The sequence below is a fragment of the Scyliorhinus torazame genome, chromosome 3, assembly GCF_047496885.1.
Source record: "Scyliorhinus torazame isolate Kashiwa2021f chromosome 3, sScyTor2.1, whole genome shotgun sequence".
Classification (NCBI taxonomy): domain Eukaryota; kingdom Metazoa; phylum Chordata; class Chondrichthyes; order Carcharhiniformes; family Scyliorhinidae; genus Scyliorhinus; species Scyliorhinus torazame.
In genome coordinates this window covers 257340117-257362886 of record NC_092709.1, presented here as the reverse complement: position 1 = coordinate 257362886, position 22770 = coordinate 257340117, and the positions used below count along the sequence as shown (strand labels likewise).

Genomic DNA, 22770 nt, shown 5'->3' with positions numbered 1-22770 from the left:
AACCCGCACATCTTTGGACTGTGGGAGGAAACCGGAGCACCCGGAGGAACCCACGCACACACGGGGAGGATGTGCAGACTCCGCACAGACAGTGACCCAAGTCAGGAATCAAACCTGGGACCCTGGAGCTGTGAAGCAATTGTGCTATCCACAATGCTACCGTGCTGCCCTCCGAATGAATCGGAAGTGTCGTGTTCCTCCTTTTATAGTGTGTCTGCTCTTGCTTGTGATTGGCCGTGATGTTGCGTGTGTATTGATTGGTCCGTTGATCTGACCATCAGTGTGTATGTGTGTTTGCACCATGATGTTTATCTGAATATCATGACAATAACCTGCAATAACCTACAGTCATATAAATACTGTGGCTACAAGAGCAGCTAGCTCAGTGGGCTAGACAGCTGGTTTGTGATGCTGAACAAGGCCAGCAGCGCAGGTTCAATTCCCGTACCAGCTTATCCGAACAGGCGCTGGAATGTGGCGACTAGTGACTTTTCACAGTAACTTCATACTTGTGTCAATAAAAGGTTATTATTGTTATTAGCTCAAAGGCTAGGAATCCTGTGGTGTGTAATTCACCTCCTGACTCCTCAAAGCCTGTTCAGAATCTACAAGCCACACATCAGGAGTGTGCTGAACTACTCTTTTCCCCCTTGCCTGATGAGTGAAGCTCCAACAACACTCAAGAAGCTTGACACCGTTCAGAACAAAACAGCCTCCTTGATTGGCACTCCAACCACAAACATTCACTCGCTCCACCACCAACAAACAATAGCACCAGTACAAGATGTACAGCAGGAACTCCTTAGACAGCACCTTCCAAACTCACAACTGCTACCGTCTAGGAGAACCATAGGAACACTACCACCTGCAAATTCCCCATCAAGCCACTCAGCATCCTGACTTATATCACCGATTCTTCCCTGTCACTGGATCAAAACCCTGGAAATCCCTCCCTAACAGCACTGTGGGTGTGCCTGCTCCAAATGGACTGCAGCGCTTCAAGAAGGCAGCTCTTCACCACCCTCTCAAGGGAAATTAGGGATGGACAATAAATTCTGGCCTATCCAGTGATGCCCCAAAAATATAAGACTAAAAGCACATTCCTCTGGTTGCTGTAATTTTCAAAATTATACTTTTGTATTGGAAGCCCCAAACTGCCAGAAAACTCAGTTGGCAATCCTGTTCTTAGCACCACATCATATTTAGCATAAATGAAATAACAAGGGGCGCGATTCTCCGACCCCCCACCGTGAATCCCGTCCCCGCCGTGTCCCGAATTCTCCACCACCGGAGATTCGGCAGGGGCGAGAATCGCGCCGCGCCGGTTGGCGGAAATCGCGCCGGTTGGCGGGCCCACCCCCGGCGATTCTCCGATCCGCGATGGGCCGAGTCCCGCCGCTGTCAACCCACGCCAGCCGGCGTAGATTGAACCACCTTTCGAACGGCTGGTCGGGGCCCACCGATCCACGGACAGGACTGTGCCGTGGGGGCACTCTTTTCCTACCGCCTTCGCCATGGTCTTCACTATGGCGGAGGCGGAAGAGACCCCCTCCACTGCACATGCGCAGGGATGCCGTGAGCGGCCGCTGATGCTCCTGCGCATGCGTCGCCTGGCAAAGTAATTTCCGCGCCAGCTGGCGGGGCGGAAATCAGTCCGGCTCGGGCCTAGCCTCTCAAGGTGAGGGCTCGGCACCTCAAGGTGCAGAGAATTCCGCACCTTTGGGGCAGCGCGCTGCCGGACTGATTCGCGCCGTTTTTGGCGCCGGTCGGCGGACATCGCGCCGATTGCGGAGATTCCCGCCCAAGGTACGAAAGAAAGCTACTGCTCACTTGTCGCTTAAGACTTGTTTGGTGTGATTTTCAAAAGGGCCTCAATTTAGGCAGCCAGTGCTCTTGCCTGTAATAAATAGGAACCTCGTTAAAATATTTAATTTGAGTTCCTAAGAAGTTTTGAGGACACTAATACCATTTTGTTCTTTCACTGGGCAGCTGTGTCAAGCGCAGCAGTCTTATATGCATGATATATGTGGAGCAAAAACAGTATGAATCCTGCTATCCTGATGTTCCACTATTTTAATGAGAAAATTCCAGATTATCTCGTAAATAAATGTAAATCATTTTGATAGGATCACAGGGCAATTAATGTTTAGATTTGTTTTTAGAGCTGCAATATATTTGTTCGTTTGGCTTGCTGAGGATTGAAGGTGCTAGGATTACATTGCTGTTTATATCCCTGAGGGACAAGCGTTCCTTCATTATTTATTCATAAACTTGCGTTATGTACCATAATCAAGGCCTAGTGTGAGTTTCTGCATACTGTCAAAGACTGAATGGAAATTTTATGATGGAGGAAGTTATTTCAGGGTGTGACCAAACGATGTCGCACCAGACTCTGCCAGGCCTCGCGCAAAATTTATGACGCTCGGAACGCCTCGCATCATAAGTGATCCATTCGGCTCATTTAAATATGTCAGTGCCCAATTCCTTCAAGGCCCGGGTACGAATGCCCATGCCTGGGGGACCTTGCCACGGCGCCGTTTCGCACTGGTCCACGCAAACCGGATGGCACAGCCAAGGGCACTGTCAGGGCTACAGGCTGGCTGTGCCAGGAAACCCTTTTGCCAGGTTGCCTGTCCTAATTACCCCTCCCCACCACAATGACCTCACTTCCCCTTCCCCACCTCAATGACCTCACTTCCTCTCCCTATACTGTAATTCCCCTCTCCCACCTCCACTATGATGCAATGGCATACTGATATTGTCACTGGACTAGTAATCCAGAGACCCAGCGTATTACTGGGCAGCACGGTAGCATAGTCGTTAGCACTATGGCTTCACAGCGCCAAAGTCCCAGGTTCAATTCTCGGCTTGAGTCACTGTGCGGAGTTTGCACGTTCTCCCCGTGTCTGTGTGGGTTTCCTCCGGGTGCTCCGGTTTCCTCCCATAAGTCCCAAAAATCCATGCTGTTAGGTGAATTGAACATTCTGAATTCTTCCTCTGTGTACCCAAATATTTGGCAGAATGTGGCGACTTGGGGATTTTCACAGTAACTTCATTGCAGTGTTGATATAGGCCTACTTGTGACAATAAAAATTATTAGTATGGATACTTTGGCAGATGGTGAAATTTGAATTCAATAAAAATCTGGAATTAAAGTCTAATGATGACTCAATTGTTATAAAAAGTACAACTGGTTCATTAATGTTCTTTAAGTCATGAAATCTGTTATCCTTCTCACCACACAGCCATGTGGTTGACTCTTAAATGCCCTGTGAAATGACCCAGCATGCCCTCAGTTAGGTATGTAAGAATCAGAAAAATGTAATAGCATTTTGTCAGGTGTCAGAATGAGACCTTGAGATATGTATTTATTTCCCACTTAAGAACCTATCAATGGGTTTAATTGGGGGGGGGGGGGGGGGGAAAGGGGGTAGGTGAAAGGGTCACAATACTCCCACCTGATTACGTGCACACACACACCCTCACGCCCCAAATTCACCTTGAAGGAGGGCATGAAACCTCAGCCATTAGGTGCAATTCTAGGCATCACATTTGTGGCTCTGGGCCAGGAACATGTGATGAAGCATAAGCTAAGAGAAAAAAAAACTTTCTGATGGAAAAGCAGTAAAACGATTTTGTGTGCAATATTTTTCCAGATGGAAAATATACTGCATTTATGGTCGCAGCCTTAACTATTTGAATTCATCTTCACTTTGAGAAGGCAACATGCAACCACATTCATTGTTGCAAAATTAAACCACCTTAAAGAGTGTAGCATATTTGCAGAGTGCTGCATATTTATTTTATGCCCCATGAAACATCAAGTAATTATTATCGTTTGGTTAATTAATCCTGATGATTACTCAATTACTGCTTAATTCATTTTTGATTTCAAATTTCCAACGCATTCTACTTCTCAGTGTTTTCACTATGAGGGTCAAATTCCTCCAGCCTTTTTCCATCATCCCACTGTAATTTCCTTAACCCACTTAAGTGGGGTTTCTGCCCAAGTTACAGCTGAGGCGATGGAGAATCCCAAAGGAAATTCACTCCTGTGACTTCAGCCTCACCCCAATATAAACCACAAAGACAGCACAATGCACATCAGTCACTGTGGTGGAGGCTGACAGCAAACTTACAGGGGAAATCGTAAGAAAAACAATGAATAAAATATTAAAATAATTCACCAGAGTTTGCAATAATATTCAGACACAACACATGCATACACAATATAAGGAATTATTTGGATATGATTATCTGTTAAAATTATTATTTATATAGAATATATAACTCTGGGCATTATGAAACAGCAATCTTATGCACAGAGCTGCCACCTTTATTTTCATTTTATTTCTGAATTAGAATTGAAAATTGTACTTTATTGATAATTTAAATCAAATTTTTTATGCCACCTTTGAAGGTGGTGTGATGTAAAGTATTATTTTGTCAAAGGCATCAAACTCTGGGCATTCCTGTCTTGAATACAATCATTCTGCTTCTTAAGTCTTCGAGCGAACGTGTCTGTTTGGGATGCTCATTTATCTAGATTCAGATTTCAAACTTATAGTAACTTTTAAAGTGACAATGCTTCACCCCCAGCTCATGAGGGTATTATTTGGTGCCAGAGAAACATTTCTATGCCAAGCACAAGCTATACTATGGACCGTACTTTTGCTACCAAGGCAGGTAGCTCGAGTCAGGAAATGTCCTCAATCAGCAGACCTTCACCTATACAGAGAGTCCCTCACAGCAATTTTCTTGGGGGCGAGACAGGGTCACGATTGAGTCAGGCTCGCATCCTATAGAGGACATTAAGAGGCTACCAGAGAGGCAGGTGAGTATCAAGGCAGAGTGGATCGAAGGCTCATCTAAGTTCTCTTTGGTTCAGTTTTATAAAATATGTTACTCCCCCTAGCCCACCCTGTGCCTCCACCTTGTGCCTCCTATATGCCAACCCACCCTAAGCCTCATGTACACCATCACATAACCCCATAGCACCCCTCATAGTCACTCACCCAGTATCCACGATGTACAGACCTCAGAACCATGTGAGATTAAATGGAATTAAACATCTAACAATCTAATAAAGCTCTCACACGTTCATCCTTGGTACAAAAACTTGTGAAACCCATTCAAAGGTCTGAAATCCCCTTAAAGAGTCAGTATGTTAGGAACAAAACAAACTTATATTCAGTAACCATATCAAAGACAGATAGTCCTTTTTTAAAAATAAAAAAAAATTCCAATTAAGGGGCAACTTAGCGTGGCCAATCCACCTACACTGCACATCTTTGGGTTGTGGGGGCGAAACCCACGAAAACACAGGGAGAATGTGCAAACTCCACACGGACAGTGACCCAGAGCCGGGATCGAACCTGGGACCTCGGCGCCATGAGGCATCAGGGCTAACCCACTGCCCCACCGTGCTGCCCAAGACAGATAATCCTTTAATAGCCTCTTAAAACTAACACTCAAAATGTGAACTCAGCCCTCCTGCTGAGATAAGTGATTCGGGACTTTTGAAATTTAGGCAAGCATTCAAAATAGACCCAGCTGTAATAACAACCCTTTGCAAATGTCTATTGAAGTCTATTGAAATTGCATGAACAGGTTGCTAAATTCTTTATCTAAGCTACATGAAATGTCCTGTCAATCAATGCACACCAGCAGATTTGTTTATTTTCTCTCTAACTGACAACTGCAGTTAGTTTTTTTAATTTTTAAAGATGGGCTTTAAATATCTTCAAATTATAAACAAACTTTCAAGTCATCATTCTGTGGCCTAAAACTATAGTCACACTTCCTTCTTTTGAAGCATTGCAAAACCAGCTCCCAGCTTATTAACATTAAATTTGAGTGTGAGAAGCATGGTAGCCCAGTGGGCACCACTGTTGCTTCACAGGTTTGATTCCCGGCTTGGGTCACTGTGTGTGCGGAGTCTGCTTGTTCTCTCCGTGTCTGTGTGAGTTTCCTCCGGTTTCCTCCAACGAGTCCCGAAAGACATGCTGTTAGGTGAATTGGACATTCTGAATTCTCCCTCTGTGTACCCAAACAGGCTCCGAAATGTGGCAATTAGGGGCTTTTCACAGTAACTTCATTGCCGTATTAATATAAGCCTACTTGTGACAATAAAGATTTATTTTTTAAAAATTGTCTAAACAGAGTCCCTTGCTGCATTTTGGCTGTGTAGCTGGAGAACTCTAAATTGCGGCTTAACAATATTTGCATCATCCAATGTTGCATGGCACAGACTCTATAGTGATCATTTATTTAGTGCATCTTCCATCATCAAATCCTAATACCCGTCTGCACTTTGCAGTGCTTATCAATCATGTTTTGGTTGGAGTACCACGCTAATTAGATAGGATGAACTGGTGGCTCTTTATCGATCAAAAGAGTTCATTATACAAGCATGTTGTTGGATTCTCCAATTTTGGGAATGAGGAAATAAATTTCCAACCCTAAAATTCCATAATTCGATTTCAGAGGGCAGATGTGAGATTGCAAAATTACTGCCTGCTGGTGATTTTAGCCTGATAATTACAGTATTCCAGTATTTGTTTTGATCATTGATGATCCCACCTTCTGTGATATAGAAATTTATTGGAAGCTTCAAGGGACTGAAACCATGTGAAGATAAAATACAAATTCTGACAGATTAGTTAATTATTTCATTGACTAAATTGAAAGCTACTTTTTAACCTGGGTTATAGCAATAATATAACTAACCCTTTTAATGAGAGAGAAAATGCATTTCTCTCTGTTAAACACATAAGGTGCTTTGTGGCATTTCAAATGATATAAACAAAACTCTCAAATCCATAGTGAATTACAAATCCTGAAGGTTCATAACTTCATGGTATTATTACTAAGAAGAGCTTCCTTACCTGTCTATACTTTTCCAAGTCTGTTTTGTTCCCAACCAAAACTACTGGGATATCAAATGTGTGTCGAACATGATAGATGAGTTCCTTGAATTGTGCATCTTCCTAGAATGATCGGCGATCAGTGATAGAATAACAGATAATAAAACCCTCTACACCTTGCAGGAATTGGTCCCTCATGGCTGTGAATTCTGCCTGAAGTTAAATATCAAAAATAGAAGAGAAAACATTGATAAAAATTCTGCCCAACAACATAGGCATCTGGCACTTAACTTCAAGCTTCGGACACTCTGGTGCAATATTTGATATTAACTTCCTCACGGACTTTCTGAAGTAGAAGATCAGCATTCTGCTCATGCCACATTATGAAATAATATTGGATAAACTGGATTAGCTATTATAGAACAGAACCATGCAGAGGATAAAGTTTGCAGGTTGATCCCTTGCTTATGCTTTGGTTAACTGAACTTGGCTAGTTAATGGTAATAATTAATATATTATGTAGGTTAATGAGGGGGAAAATAAAATCAACCAACATTTTCACTCAAGAATGCTATCCAGTAACCTCCACTGAGCAGTGTGCATAAAGTAAACTTATCAGAGTGCCACAGGCTGCATTCCCCTTTGAGGGGGAGAGCTGACCTGTGGTGATTTAACCTGAGGATCTACACATTTCAGACAAGGGGCTAGGTTGAGAAGTCAGGACATTCACGAATAACCTCAGCCAGTATTGGAATTGAACCCACGCTGGCGGCCTCACTCTGCATCATAAACCAGCTGTCCAGCCAACTGAGCTAAACCAACCTTGAATCACTCAGCACTGACAAGAAAGCCTTAAAACTATGCATCCCATTTTTTTGGGCAGAGGCTTTCTCACCGGCATGATTATTGATTGAAGAGTTGGACATAGGTGTCAATGCATCTGATAAATGAAACCCTTGCTTCACTGACATTAAAATCAATAGCTGAAGAAACTGGTGGATCACCAATAGGGCACGTTAACCCAATGACTGATTCTTTGAACTGCTCCCTTGTTCAGCAAGCTGCTGCATCAGGAACAGAGTCACACAATTTTGGCAGCTTTAGTGTCTAGGTTTGCATGTGAGGAATTGTCTTGTGCCAAGGAAGCAGAGGGTGGGTGGCACCACTGGAACTGTACCAAGTATTAATGGCAGGAAGGAAATCAGTTCTGTCGGTTGACAAAAGAGGAATAAAAACAAATGACCAGGTGCACCCTCCACCTTTTGTTTTGAAATAATATTGCATATGACCTTCCTGAGTTCATTCCAGGATTATTTGGCATTGTCTTTTTTTCAACAGCTGATTTTCATACGCCATTTAAATTTCATAAGAGGAATGGAGGCTTATGGACACATGGGAAAAATAAGATTGCATTTTTATAACAATGAAAAGAAATGAGGTAAAATAAGATTTAAAATAATAAATAGATGGGTTCAAGGTTAAATCATTGAAAATAAAACAGAAAAAATAAACGAGGACAGGAGACAATAGGATGAAGGAAAAAGGAGGAAGAGAAAAATTGGCCCAGATCTCGCTCTGATAATGATGGTGAAACTGTCAACAAATTCGAGAGTTTTCAAATACGCTGAATAATACAGAAATGCAGAAGTTTCTGTCAGTGAATTCTATCCCCTATCCAGAGGGTGAGCTGTCGAGGTTTCCACCTACTGCTAACTCATCTCTAATCAAGAATTAATAAGAAATTCAACTCTGATTCAACTTTAATTGTGGAACAGTGGTATTGTCACTAGACTAGTAATCCAAAGTCCCAGGGTGATTCTTTGGGAACCGGGTTCGAATCCCACCACGGCAGATGGTGAATTTTCAATTCAATGTAAGAAAGTCAGGAATTAAAAAGTCTAATGATTATTACGATCCCAGACCAGACCTCAACAGTTGCCAGTCTGCTGGAAGCTGTGGGCCGAGAAGGGAAACCCTGGCCCCTCGAGGGGGTCGGATGATCGGCAACAGAGCCGCCAGTGCCATCTGGGAGACAGTGGCTGTGACTGTCAGTTCGGGCAGTATGACCAGGAGGACTGCAGTATAATGTCGGAAGAAGAGCAACGACCTTCACCGGGCTGCAAGGGTAAGTTAAGACTAGCCTTGGCATCAGTCCTGGCGACAACCACTCTGACCTCCACCAGCACCACACCCTCCCAACAAGTCGGCGGCTTGCGCCTCACACCCCACCCCCGGCCACCTGCCATAACCTCCCCCCCCCCCCCCCCCCCCCCCCTCCCTCGATGCATCAAGCGGCTCACAATGCCCCCTCTGTCCACTCAGGAGAAGCTGGCCGATAATAGACGGGAAAGGGCCCAGACGGGCAGTGGAGTGCCAGACATCAGGGTCACCACCCTGTATGAGGAAGGGGCCCTGGAGATCACGTGGTTGGATGATGAGAGAGCAGTCACCGACAGTGAGGTTGGCCTGCGCTGCAGAGGTGAGAATCCACTGCCCCTTCACCCAGATGACCTGTCTCAAGTGAGTTGTTCATGTCAGACAAAATGATCCTTCACTCCCACTGATTACATGTCCATTCTCTCGCAAGATCTCCACCTGATGGGGCCAGGCCATTCGGGGTTCCACCCCTCCACCGCCCCCCCCCCCCCCCCCCCCCCCCCCCCCCCCCAGCCACCCAAGAGTGCACCTTAGAGGAGAGCTTCAAGGAGACTACCATAGAGGCATCACAGTTATCATTCCCACCCTCCACCTGTGCCGGTAAACACTGAAATAGCACAATAGCACAGTGGTTAGCACTGTTGCTTCACAGCGCCAGGGTCCCAGGTTCGGTTTCCAGCTTGGGTCAATGCGGAGCCTGCACGTTGTCCCCGTGTCTGCGTGGGTTTCCTCCGGGTGCTCCGGTTTCCTCACACAGTCCAAAGATGTGCAGGTTAGGTGGATTGGCCATTCTGAATTGCCCTTAAAATCTAAAATGGTTGGGTGGGGTTACTGGATTACGGGGATGGATGGAGGTGTGGGGTTGAGTGGAGTGCTCTTTCCAAGGGTCGGTTCAGGCTCGATGGGCCTAATGGCCTCCTTCTGCACTGTAAATTCTATGACTATGTAAAACCTTGGTGGGCGACATTAGTGAACTGACATCTGGGGCACAATCTGGTAAGCACCACACAGTTGGTGATGCACATCAGCTGGAGGCAGGAACATCCAAGGGTGTCATCAATTGAGATCTTCTGGATCACAGGACTCAGCTGAGTCCCAGTCAGATCTGAACTTCTGGGCAATGTTGTCCCCGAAACCGATGCAGGCACTAGCGCACGGCCATGAGATTCAAAAGAGGATGTCAGTGACACTCAGTCAAGTCCGTAGCTGATTGGAGGAGTCCAAAAGGCTATGGGTGCAGGAGATGGCACTGAGGTAAACATTGCTCGGTTGGCGACTGCAGTGGAAAGCTTGGAGAAGGCATCTGTAACATGAGTAGTAGTGTCCAAGGCATGGCTCACTCAGCATCAACCATGGCTGAGGGCCTTGACACCTTGTCCCAATTGCTTAGGGATATGTCCCAGGTGCAAGTGGACATTGCCGAGGTAATGCCGAGCATGGCCTAGTCATTGGGGAGCATCACTCAGGATGTCAACTCCATGGTGCAGACAACGGGGAGGCACCAGGACCGGCAATGCTGAATGACGCAGCGGCGTGTGAAGCTCAGTCCAACTGCTGCTCTGCCGCATGGAGACCCCCAGGGCCTTATGGGCACTGTTTGGGAGGAGGGAGTGCTGGAGGCCGATCCTGTGCCTGTCACCAGGGAGATAATGGTGGTCTCCCCCTCATCTAATCTCTCCCTTCTGACACCGGCGCGTCTCAAGGTCAGCTGTCAGAACAGGATGGCACAGCACTGCCACTGACACTGGTAAATTGACTGGGGCCCTCTGATTCCAGGCCCCCCAGTGGACACCCACCAAGGGTATCAAAGGCCACAGGGCATGAAAAGTAACAGGCTGCCTTCACCTTTGATGTGCATCCTGGGGACACACCTGTGCGTAACGGCAGATCATGGAAGATCAAGAAGATTGAGGATCACTGAGCGAGCACTGGGGACATGGGGGTGAGTGGGGGGCATCGAGGCAGCTAGGGACAATGGGGCTTTTGAATGTTCACTATTTAAACATTTTACACCAGATACATGTGAAGCCTTGTCACGCTAATCTTCATGGCAGGCCTGCCTGCCCCGCCACACCCTTTTGCCCTCCGCTCGCGCCACCCCATGCCCCCCGGGCACTGTGGTCCTACAGCAAGATCACCCGGTGCAGACCCCGTGCAGGTGATGAGTGTGAGTGCACTGTCAGAAGAAAAACAGGAGTCAGACTTTGGCATCTTTTATTACACTCCTGTATCATCTTTTATTACACTTCTTTGTGTGTTTTGATATACTACTGAGTGTAATATGTGTTACTCAAACCTTGGTTACTGATGAGGTCTTCTGAATCTCGATGAAGAAGACTCGAACTCGTCCAGTAGTAATAAAAGGTTTATTGAGTAACTATAACAATAATTGCGTGAGTTCTTTACTTTAACATTGATACCAGTGATAAGGTTAACAAGATCTAACTACAGTAACTATGCTTAACTACACTAACCATCTGAGCTAATCTGATACTCCTGCCCTGGCCACAGTACATCCAAAAAAGAGGAAGTGAGGCACAATGCGGTTGCTTTTTATACCCCTGTTGGTCTGGCCCTCTAGTGATCATCTGGTGCTACTGATTACATATTAACCCCTTATGTACATGCACATAGAGATCACTACATGGCATAGACTGAGGAGCACCAGAGCTTTTCTCACAGCGGGTCATCATCACTCTCATGACAGTGCCGACACAGGCTCATTACCCTGGGATGATTGTCATGATATTCAGATAAACATCATGGTGCAAACACACATACACACTGATGGACAGATCAACGGACCAATCAACACACACGCAACATCACAGCCAATCACAAGCAAGGGCACACGCACTATAAAACGGGGAACACCACAGTTCCCGCTCATTCCAGCAGGAGACAGCTCAGGGCACAGAGCTCACAGCAAGCCACTCAGACATTCACCATGTGCTGAGTGCCTCTCCAAGATAGTGTTAGGGCTGGGTCCACAGGTTAAATGGTAATGAACGAACCACAGTAACAAGTTTACAGATGTGCAGATGTTGTTATTGAAAGTAATAAAACAGAGTTGTACCATCTGCAACCGTGTTGGTTTGTCTGTGTAGCAGAGCACCCAACGTGACAATGATGTTCTGCAGATGCTTGAAATATGGAACAGGGTAGTCGGGGAGGGGGGCGGTGTATGGGAGGGTCAGGGAATGGGGCAGAGAAAGGGGGTAAAACAGTGTGAGGGAGGGGAATGGGGTGGGATGGTCATTCGGGGAAAGGGGTGACTGCAAGGAGTTGGGGTGGTGAAGTTGCTGGGAGGGAGGGGAATGAAGGTGTTCAATGGCTGGGGGAGGGGGGCTATCTGGTGCTCATGTTTTTTAAAGCTGATAGAGGTCACAGGTTCTGTTGAAGCAGGCTTGGCAATTCCTGCAGATCATCTTGCAGATTGTACATGCTGCTGCCAGTGGCAGTGATGGAGGGAGTGAATGGGGTGTGGATCTAGCATATTGTTTTGTCTTGGTTTTGAGATTCATATGTGTTACTGGAGCTGCACTCATTCAGATAAGTGGAAAAATTCTACCTGCCTTATGACTTGTGCCTTTTAGATGGTGGATAGGCTTTGTAGAGTCAGGAGGCGAGTTACTTGCCATCGAATTCCTAGCCTCTGACCTGCTCCTGTAGCCATAGCATTTCTATGCTGGTCGAGTTCAGTTTCTGGTCATTAGTCTAGCAGTTTAATCGTTTTGACTAATTTGTAGATGGATTGTCTTTGATTGGGTCCTCTAGTTATGGATAACCTTTTGTTAACAAACTTAACTTCATTGCCAAGTAATTTACCTGAACCTTTATTCCCAATATCTCCTCATTGAAATAGCATTATACACTATGTACATTAAGCCTCTCTATTCTGCTTCAAAGGAGGTATTTAGGAAAATATAGTGCATGGTAGTAATGGGGAAATTCTCATTTGTGTACAATAAATGGGTGAGAGAGGTGGATGGGGAATGCACAGAGGCACATTTGAAGAGTCAGTATCCAATCTGTGTGGTTATTGGGGTTGGATATCATTCTTATGCAGTCAGTGGGTGAGATCCCCTCAATTACGACTCTGGAGAGGAATTCGATAATACAAAGGCTTTAATAACCAGAAAATCAGAAAGCTGCCGAGAAGTGTGCTCACTGCACGCTGCCTACTGAATGTAACCTTATATACAGCTTCCTGGGGGCGGAGCCGGAGGCAGCGTCCCCCAGGGTTCCAAACCAGGTCTTAAAGGGGCCTACGCATTAAGGGTACATATGTATACAGATATCATTCACCACATTCACCCCGTTTAAAAAAAAAAACGCAAAGTCCGTCGGGGTGAAGTGGAATTACAAGTTCAGTCTTTTGGGTGGTCTGATTGCCCGTGTCGACCTTCTCAACTCCGGCAGTGGTGCGGCGGATAGGGTCGTCCTCGGTGGTGGTATATCCGGGAGCACGGTTGTCTGAGCCTTTGCCCGCATTGGAGCGGGGGGGGTATCCGGGGTGACGAGGATGATTGGTGCCGGCGCCGGCTGGGGGGTGCTATGGGGGGGGGCGCTGTCGGAGTCGACCGCCGGTGCGGGGAGGGGAGCGTCGGTGGAAGGGGGGGCGTCGGCGGGCAAGCCAGCGGGTGCCAGGTCTCGCAGGGAAACAGTGTCCTGCCTGCCGTCGGGGTGCTCGACGTAGGCGTATTGAGGGTTTGCGTGTAATAGTTGGACCCTCTCGACCAGTGGATTTGGCTTATGGCTCCTCACGTGCCTCCGGAGTAGAACTGGCCCCGGAGTCATCAGCCAACGTGGAAGCGAGACCCCAGAGGTGGACTTCCTCGGGAAGACAAACAAACGGTTGTGGGGGGTCTCGTTCGTGGCCGTACAGAGGAGCGACCTAATGGAGTGTAGGGCATTGGGTAGGACCTCCTGCCAGCGGGCGATTGGGAGACTTCTTGACCATAGGGCTAGAAGAACAGCCTTCCAAACTGTCGGGTTCTCCCTCTCCACCTGCCCGTTTCCCCGTGGGTTATAGCTGGTCGTTCTGCTCGAGGCGATGCCCTTGTTGAGCAGATACTGATGCAGCTCATCGCTCATGAACAATGTACCCTGGTCGCTGTGGATATAAGCGGGGAAACTAAACAGGGTGAAGATGCTGTGCAGTGCCTTGATTACGGAGACCAAGGTCATATCGGGGCAGGGGATAGCAAATGGGAAGCGGGAGAATTCGTCGATAATAGTGAGGAAGTAGGTGTTGTGGTTGGTGGACGGGAGGGGCCCTTTGAAGTCCACGCTTAGTTGCTCAAAGGGCCCAGAGGCCTTTACCAGGCGAACCTTGTCTGGCCGATAGAAGTGCGGTTTGCACTCCGCACAGATCTGGCAAGCCTTGGTCATGGCCTTGACCTCCTCGGTGGAGTAAGGTAGGTTGCGGGACTTGATGAAATGGGCAAGCCGGGTGACCCCCGGGTGGCAGAGGTCATCGTGGATGGCCCGCAGATGGTCTTTCTGTGCGTTGGCGCACGTGCCGCGGGACAGGGCATCTGGGGACTCGTTGAGCTTCCCCGGACGATATGTAATATCGTACGTGTAGGTGGAGAGTTCGCTCCTCCACCTTAGAATTTTATCATTCTTTATTTTGCCCCTTTGTGCGTTATCGAACATAAATGTGACCGACCGTTGGTCGGTGACGAGGGCGAACGTCCTACTGGCTAGGTAGTGCCTCCAGTGCCGCACAGCCTCCACTATGGCTTGTGCCTCCTTCTCGACTGCAGAGTGTCGAATTTCCGAGGCGGTGAGGGTTCGGGAGAAGAACACTACTGGTCTGCCCGCCTGGTTGAGGGTAGCAGCCAGGGCAACGTCTGATGCGTTGCTTTCTACCTGGAAGGGAATGGTTTCGTCCACCGCGTGCATGGCGGCCTTGATGATATTGGCCTTGATACGAATGAAGGCCGACTGAGCCTCAGCCGTCAGGGGAAAAACCGTGGTCTTAATGTGGGGACGGGCTTTGTCCGCATATCTGGGGACCCACTGGGCATAATAGGAAAAGAGCCGCAGGCACCGTTTGAGTGCCTTGAGGCTACGGGGGAGGGGAAGTTCCTTATGCGGTCGGGGTCTGACCGCATGCGGTCGGGGTCTGGCCCTAGGACCCCGTTTTCCACAACGTAGCCGAGGATGGCTAACCGGGTTGTGCGGAACACGTATTTCTCTTTATTGTATGTCAGATTGAGGGCCCGGGCGGTCTGGAGGAACTTCCTCAGGTTTGCGTCATGGTCCTGCTGGTCATGGCCGCAGATGGTGACGTTGTCCAAGTACGGGTGTGTAGCCCGTAAGCTGTACTGGTCCACCATTTGATCCATTGCCCTTTGGAAAACGGAGACTCCATTTGTGACACCAAAAGGGACCCTGAGGAAGTGGAAGAGCCGACAGGCTGCTTCGAAAGTTGTATAGGGGCGGTCCTCTGGGCGGAGAGGGAGTTGATGATAGGCCGATTTTAGGTCGACCATGGAGACTACTCGATACTGGGCGATTTGGTTCACCATTTCTGCTATGCGGGGAAGTGGTTACGCATCGAGTTGCGTAAAGCGGTTTATGGTCTGGCTATAGTCCACCACCATATTTTGTTTTTCCCCGGAGCGGACTACCAGTACTTGTGCCCTCCAAGAGCTGTTGCTAGCCTCTATGACCCCTTCTTTTAGTAGCCGCTGAACCTCTGACTTGATGAAAGTCATGTCTTGGGCACTGTACCGCCGACTCCTGGTGGCGACGGGCTTACAGTCGGGGGTGAGGTTCGCGAAGAGGAGGGGGTGCAACTTTGAGTGTCGCCAGGCTACATACCGTGAGCGAGGGCAGGGTTCCACCAAACTTCAGTGTCAGGCTTCGGTGGCTGCACTGAAAGTCCAGACCGAGCAGCAGGTGAGGGAGGATATAAAGTTTAAAACGGGCGTATTTGGCGCCTTGGATAGCGAGGTTCGCGACACAATACTCCGTGATTTGGACCGAATGAGACCCGGATGCGAGGGCGATAGTTTGGAGGCGGGATAGGTGCGCAGGGAGCAGCGTCTTACCATGCCTGGATGGATAAAACTCTCCATGCTCCCGGAGTCAAAAAGGCAGGGGGTTTCATAGAATTTACAGTGCAGAAGGAGGCCATTCAGCCCATCGAATCTGCACCGGCTCTTGGAAAGAGCACCCTACCCAAGCCCACACCCCCACCCTATCCCCATAACCCAGTAGCCCCACCCAACACTAAGGGCAATTTTGGTCACTAAGGGCAATTGTAGCATGGCCAATCCACCTAACCTGCACATCTTTGGACTGTGGGAGGAAACCGGAGCACCCGGAGGAAACCCACGCACACACGGGGAGAACGTGCAGACTCCGCACAGGCAGTGACCCAAGCCGGGAATCGAACCTGGGACCCTGGAGCTGTGAAGCAATTATGCTAACCACTATGCTACCGTGCTGTTGCAGTCGTTGATTTGAACCTGCATCATTGAGTTTCGCAGGTGCTTCGGCCGAGATTGATCGAGCGTGATCGCTCCTAGTTGCAGGCAGTCAGAGTCCTCGGTTGAGTCGGACTCACAAAATGGCCACCCGGAGTCACAAAATGGCCACCGCCTTCAGTTGCACGCGTCGAATTTTGAAGATGGCCGCCGCCAAGATGGCTGCCCCATGACTCGCACGAGGCCGATGACACATCGGAAGTAGGCGCGTCTGGCCACCGCGCAGCCGTGTTGCGGGGCCTGTGGTCCCGGGAGTTCGATTTCTGGGCCCGATGAGACTTTTGTTTCTGGTCTTTGGGCCCAGCCAGGCAGACCTTCACGAAGTGCCCCTTCTTTCCGCATTTGCCGCAGATAACGGAGCGGGCCGGGCAATGCTGGCGTGAGTGCTGGGCTTGCCCACAGAAATAGCATTGGGGGCCCCCGGTGTGAGTGGGTCGTCGCGTGGTGCAGGCCTGAAGCTTGGCCGAGTCTGGAGGGGATCGAGAGGGTTTCGCAAGGTCCGCGGAGTACGTGCGGAGACTATGGTGGGCCGCTTACAGGGAAGAGGCGAGCGTTACCGTGCCTTGGAGGTCCTTCGCTCCGTCTTCTAGGAGCCGCTGCCGGATGTACGTGGATCAGATACCGGACACGAAAGCATCACAAATATGTAAGTTCATGTGGACTTCTGCCGTCACCTCTTTATGGTCGCAGTTCCTGGCGAGCGTGGCGAGTCTCTCCAAGTATTCATCTAGCGTTTCCCCGGAGCGCTGGCAGCAGGCCGAGAGCAAATGTCTCGTTTATCGGCTTTACGAAGCGCTTCTGTAGGATTTCGACCGCCATTTCGTACGTCGTAGCTTTCTCGATCACGGTGGATAGTCGGTGGCCCACCCGGGTATGTAGTAAACTCAGCTTGCGAGGTCCGTCAACTTCAGTCTCTCAAGAATTCAGATAGGCCTCAAAGCACTGGAGCCAGTATTTAAAAATTTCAGTGGCTTCCGACGACCGAGCGTCCAAATTGAACTTTAGACCGCTGTCCATCATGATGTGGACTGGTTATTAAATTGAGATCCCCTCAATTACGACTCAGGAGAGGAGTTTGATAATACAAAGGCTTTAATAACCAGAAAACCAGACAGCTGCCGAGAAGTGTGCTCACTGCACGCTGCCTACTGAACGTAACCTTATATACAGCTTCCTGGGGCGGAGCCAGAGGCGGAGTCCCCCAGGGTTCCAAACCCGGTCTTAAAGGGGCCTACGCATTAAGGGTACATATGTATACAGATATCATTCACCACAGTGGGCTTTTGGCATGAAAGGGACTCCCAATTTGAATGGAGGTTGTCGAATAGTGGTATTATCACTGGACTAGTTATTGACTGACCGAGGGTAATGAATCTTTTGCAAATCCAATTTGACTCAATAAAAATCTGGAATTTAAAGCCTAATGATAACCATGAAACCAATGTCAATTGTTGTAAAATCCCATCTGGTTCACTAATATCCTAGAGGGAAGGAAATCTACTGTCCTTATCTGGTCTGGCCTACATGCAACTCCAGACCCACAGCAATATGGTTGACTCTTAAGTGCCCTTGAAATAGCCGAGCAAGTCACTCTGTTGAAGGGCAATTAGGACGAGCAACAAATGGTGGCCTGGCCAGCGATGCCCACATCCCTTGACATTGATTTTGTAGCAGGATTTTAGGCAAAGACGCTGCTTCTTAAAAAACATAGAAAAAGGAGGAAGATAAGCAACACAGTGGAGTCGCTAGTAACACAAATTCAGACTCAGCAGCATTAACTACGGAAACTTTCAAATCTGTTAAGGTGGGAAACTCACAAGCAACTGCCAGACAAGTATCTCCCAAAGCTTCATCCAGCTTTACTCAACAACAGTTGCAAAACCCTTTCAGTATCATTCCAATGCATGTGAACTTAACCTTTATATTCCAATGGTTGTTGGGTTCTTAATCATGTAAAAGAAAGTTGCACTCCCTTCAAAAATATTTCAATTTGCAAAATCTTTCAGCCTACTGTCCAAGTGTTTATAAAAAATTCAGTAGCCATGTCACCTCTCTCTCTCTCTTTATCTTTAATTGGGCTGGGTTTTCCAGTATCTCACGAAAATTCTTCTGCTTCTTTATTCTGGATCAGCTCTATCACGATACCTCAAAACTTATACTGAACTTGCTTCTTTTGTAGATGAGGTTGCCAATTGTGAAGGTGGAGTGTTATTTCTTCGCTAAGATGGACAATCCTTTCCTCACCTTCACCAGCTCTGTGACAAAATCCATATCAGATTGTCTTCCTGTGAATACTGCAGCATAGACTCATTTGAAATATTCCGTACGCAATTAATTTTGAGTTTGCGAATGTCCTTAGGTCATGAAAGGTGAACAGACTGATATATAATATATAATATATATACTTTGGCGAGTCTGTAATATCCCACCGGATCCGAGCGCGCCCTAAAATCCTGGTCATGGTTCTCTGCAGCCAAGAGCATGAGTCCCAAAGATTTTCCAGAATTAAGGGCATCTACTCAGCGCTGGATAGGGCCTTCTGTGAGGGGAAGGATCGAGTTATCATGACCCACATTGGTACCAATAACATAGGCAGGACTAAGAAAGAGGTTCTGCAAAGGGATTATGAGCAGCTAGGGACTAAAGTAAAAAATCAAACCGCCAAGATATTAATTTCTGGATTACCACCTGAGCCGCAAGCAAATTGGCATTGGGTAAATAGGTTGAATGTGGTAGACCAAAGATTGGTATGGGAGAACGGGGTTGCGATTCAGTAATAATACTGAGGAAAGAGGGAGCTGCGCCATTGGGCAGGCCTTCATCTGAATTGCACTGGGACCAGTGTCTTGGTGGATCGAATAACTAGGACTGGAGAGAAGGCTTTAAACTAAATAGTTGAGAGGGGAGTTATGATGGGACACTTAGAAAGTTAAAGAGAGTCAATATTGTAGGATAATGAAGAAGATAGTGATAAACGGAGTGTGACGGGAAGTAAGGCCAGAGTAAACAAAAATGGTAAAAAAAAGTTTAAAGTTCTTTTTCTGCTTGCTCGCAGCATTCATAACAAGATGGATGAATTGGTAGGACAAATAGACATAAATTGAATAGCCATTTCAGAGGACTGGCTACATTATGGCCATTTCCGGGACCGGAATATTCAAGGGTATTTTGGAAGGATAGGAGGGAAGGAAAAAGAGGTGGGGTAGCTCTGTTAACAAAGGATGAGATCAGCACAATGGTGAGAAAAGATCTTGGTTCTGAAAATCAAGCAGTAGAATCAGTTTGGTTCGAGATAAGAAATAGCAAAGGGGCGAAGTCACTGGGTGGGATTCTCCGACCCCCCCGCTGGGTGGAAGAATCGCCGGGGGTCGGCGTGAATCCCGCCCCCTCCATCCTTCTAATTCTCCCGACCCCAAAAAATTCCCCCGGCGTGAGTCACGCCGTCCGCCTCAGAGAATGGCGGGGTCCGGCGCGACTCAATGTGCCCCGGGGCTGACCGAATTCGCCGGCCCGCGATGGGCCGAAGTCCCGCCCGTTCTTTGCCAGTTCCACCGTCGTGACCTGACGGCGCGGGCGTGCTCCGGGGTTCTTGGGGGATCGCGGGGAGGTGCCCCCACGGTGGCCTGGCCCGCGGTCGGGGCCCACTGATCCGCGGGCGGGCCTGTGCTGGGGAGGCACTCTATTATTCCGCATCGGAGGCTGTGGTCTTCCGCCATTCCTGGTGCGGAAGCGAATCCCTCTGCGCATGTGCGGGGATGACACTAGCATGCGCTGGCACTCTCACGCATGCACCGACTCGCGCCGGCCGGCGGAGGCCCTTCGGCGCCGGTTGGCATGGCGCCAAGCCCCTTTCCCACCGGCCGGCGGGGCAGCAACCAATACGGGGCAGGCCTAGCCCCTGAAGGTGCGGAGGATTCCGCACCTTTGAGGAGGCTGACGCCGGAGTGGTTCACACCACTCCGTCCCGCCGAGACCCCCCACCCCGCCGGGTAGGGGAGAATCCCGCCCACTGGTGCAGAAAAGATTCACAGGAATGGTTCCAGGGATGGTTTCAGATATAGATTGGAGCAGTTGTTACTGTTTTCTCTGGAGAAGAGAAGGTTGAGAGGAGATTTGATATAGGTACTGTCATGAGCTTGGTAATTAGCCATAGTCCGTGAGTGACCATAGACATGTTTCTCTGTTAAAGAGAGACAAATGGTTGTATAACCTGAGGAGAACAATTCCACCTTAAGCATCACGCTTGGCTGAGGAGGCAGTCCCCCATGAACTACCAAAGCCAGTGTGACATTGGAACCGTGCCCTTGGCATCATTTTGCACTAGAATCTAGTCACTTAGCCAATTGAGCTAACTTACCCCAACAAGGTCATGAGGAGTCTAGGCAGAATGTATAGTGTAATTGAGAACCAGAGGGCATAGATTTAAGGTAAGTGGAAATAGAAGCAATGGCAACATGAGGAAAATATTTTTCCTGCATGGAGGGTCAGAATCTGGAATGCACTGCCTGAGAGTTTGGTGCAGGCAGGATCAGGCATTCACGGGGAATCAGATTATCTAAAAAGGAAAAATGTGCAAGACGACTAGAAGAAAGCAACGGAGAGGCACTAGGTGAAATACTCCTTCAGAGAGCTAGCACAGATACACAAGTTGAATGGCCTCCTTCTGTGCTGTAACCATTATATGATTCAAATATCAACAGGGAGAACCTCCTGATAAAGACCATTCTTATTGCTTTTCTGTGTCTCCCCCACACTAACACAGGAACACATCAAGAGATATTTTTGTTGTTGTTCATGGGATGGAAGATCTATTGGCAAGACCAATACATTTTGTCCATCTTTAATTGCGCTCGAGAAGTTTATGGGGGTGAGCCACCTTCTTGAACTGCTGCAGTCCATGTGATGTAAGCACACCCACAGTTCAGGAAGGAACTCCAGGATTTTGATTCAGCAACAATGAAGGAATAGATATATTTCCAAGCCAGGATGGTGTGTGGCTTGGAGGGGAACTTCAGGGTGGCGGTGTTCCAATGCACCTGCTACCCTTGTTCTAGTTGGTAGAGATCACGAGTTTGGAAGGTGCTGTTCAGGGAAATTGTTGCAGTGCATCTTATAGATCGTACACATTGCAGGGCCAACATGCACCAATGATGGAGGGAATGAATGCATGAACTTCCAATCAAGGGAGTTGCGTTATCTTGGATGGTGTTAAGATCCGAGAGAGCTGCCCCCATCCAAGCAATTGGAAATATTTCATCACACTACTGGATTAAACTGAAAAATGATTACCCTTCTGGAAAACCTGAATGGGAAGAGGTTCTGTGTGTGTAAGTACAAGAGCATTGCATTTGTAAAACCATATTCTATATAAGCGGGAGATTATTCAGAAGAGTGCTATGGCCTAATATGAACACTAGTTGTCCACACCTTGGAAACATCCGTATGCGGCCTGTGGACTCATATCCTGATTATCCTGAAATAAAAATTCCTCCGTCATTCAAGTGCTTGGAGATCACCCTAGATTGGAACTTTGGTGTTAGAGGACTGACTTGTGCAAAGTAGATTGTGGATAGGCTTTGGGACTCACTTGGTGCAGAATTCCCAACTACTGACTGGCTCTTGTAGCTGTCGTATTTATGTGGATCATTCTGACCACAAGAATGTTGATGGTGGGGATTCAACAAGGTTAATGCTGATGAATGTCAAAGGGACAGTATTAGGGATTTTCTTTTGTCGCTATTGCCTGGCAGTAGTGTGGAGAAAATGGTACTTACTACTTATCAGTCCGAGCCTGAATGTTGTCCAAATCTTGTTGCATATAGACACGGTGAGGTACCCTCAATAACGACGCTCAGAGTGTAAACGGTAAAGAAGGCTTTATTAGACTAAGAACTATGCTAGAGCTTAGACATGTGCTGACTGCTGCACAGCCCATGAGGCAGCCCTTTATATATGGCTCACAGATGGGCGGAGCCAAAGGCGGAGTCCCCAGAGTTCCAAGCCCGGTCTTAAAGGGGACATCACCTTCCATGATGATAAGGCAGTAACCGTTCATCACATTCAACCCCTGTTTAAAAAGAGTCTGGCGGGGGTAAAGTGCCATCATAGGTCCATCTGTCTCGGTGGCCGGATTGTCCTCATCGACCTCCTCAATTCCGGCAGTGGTGCGGCGGGCACGAACGTCCCGGTTGAGGGCACATCCGGGAGCACAGCGGTCGGAGATCGGTCCGGGTTGGGGCAGGGGG

At 48.1% G+C, this 22770-nt stretch overlaps 1 protein-coding gene across 1 annotated transcript in view; it reads right to left on the bottom strand.

The window, feature by feature from the left end:
* Positions 1-22770, bottom strand: part of rit1 (Ras-like without CAAX 1) — a 332174-nt gene that overhangs the window by 227179 nt on the left and 82225 nt on the right. Inside the window, 1 exon segment of the mRNA XM_072497956.1 lies at positions 6888-7079. Within this exon segment, the coding sequence (XP_072354057.1) occupies positions 6888-7079 (192 nt within the window).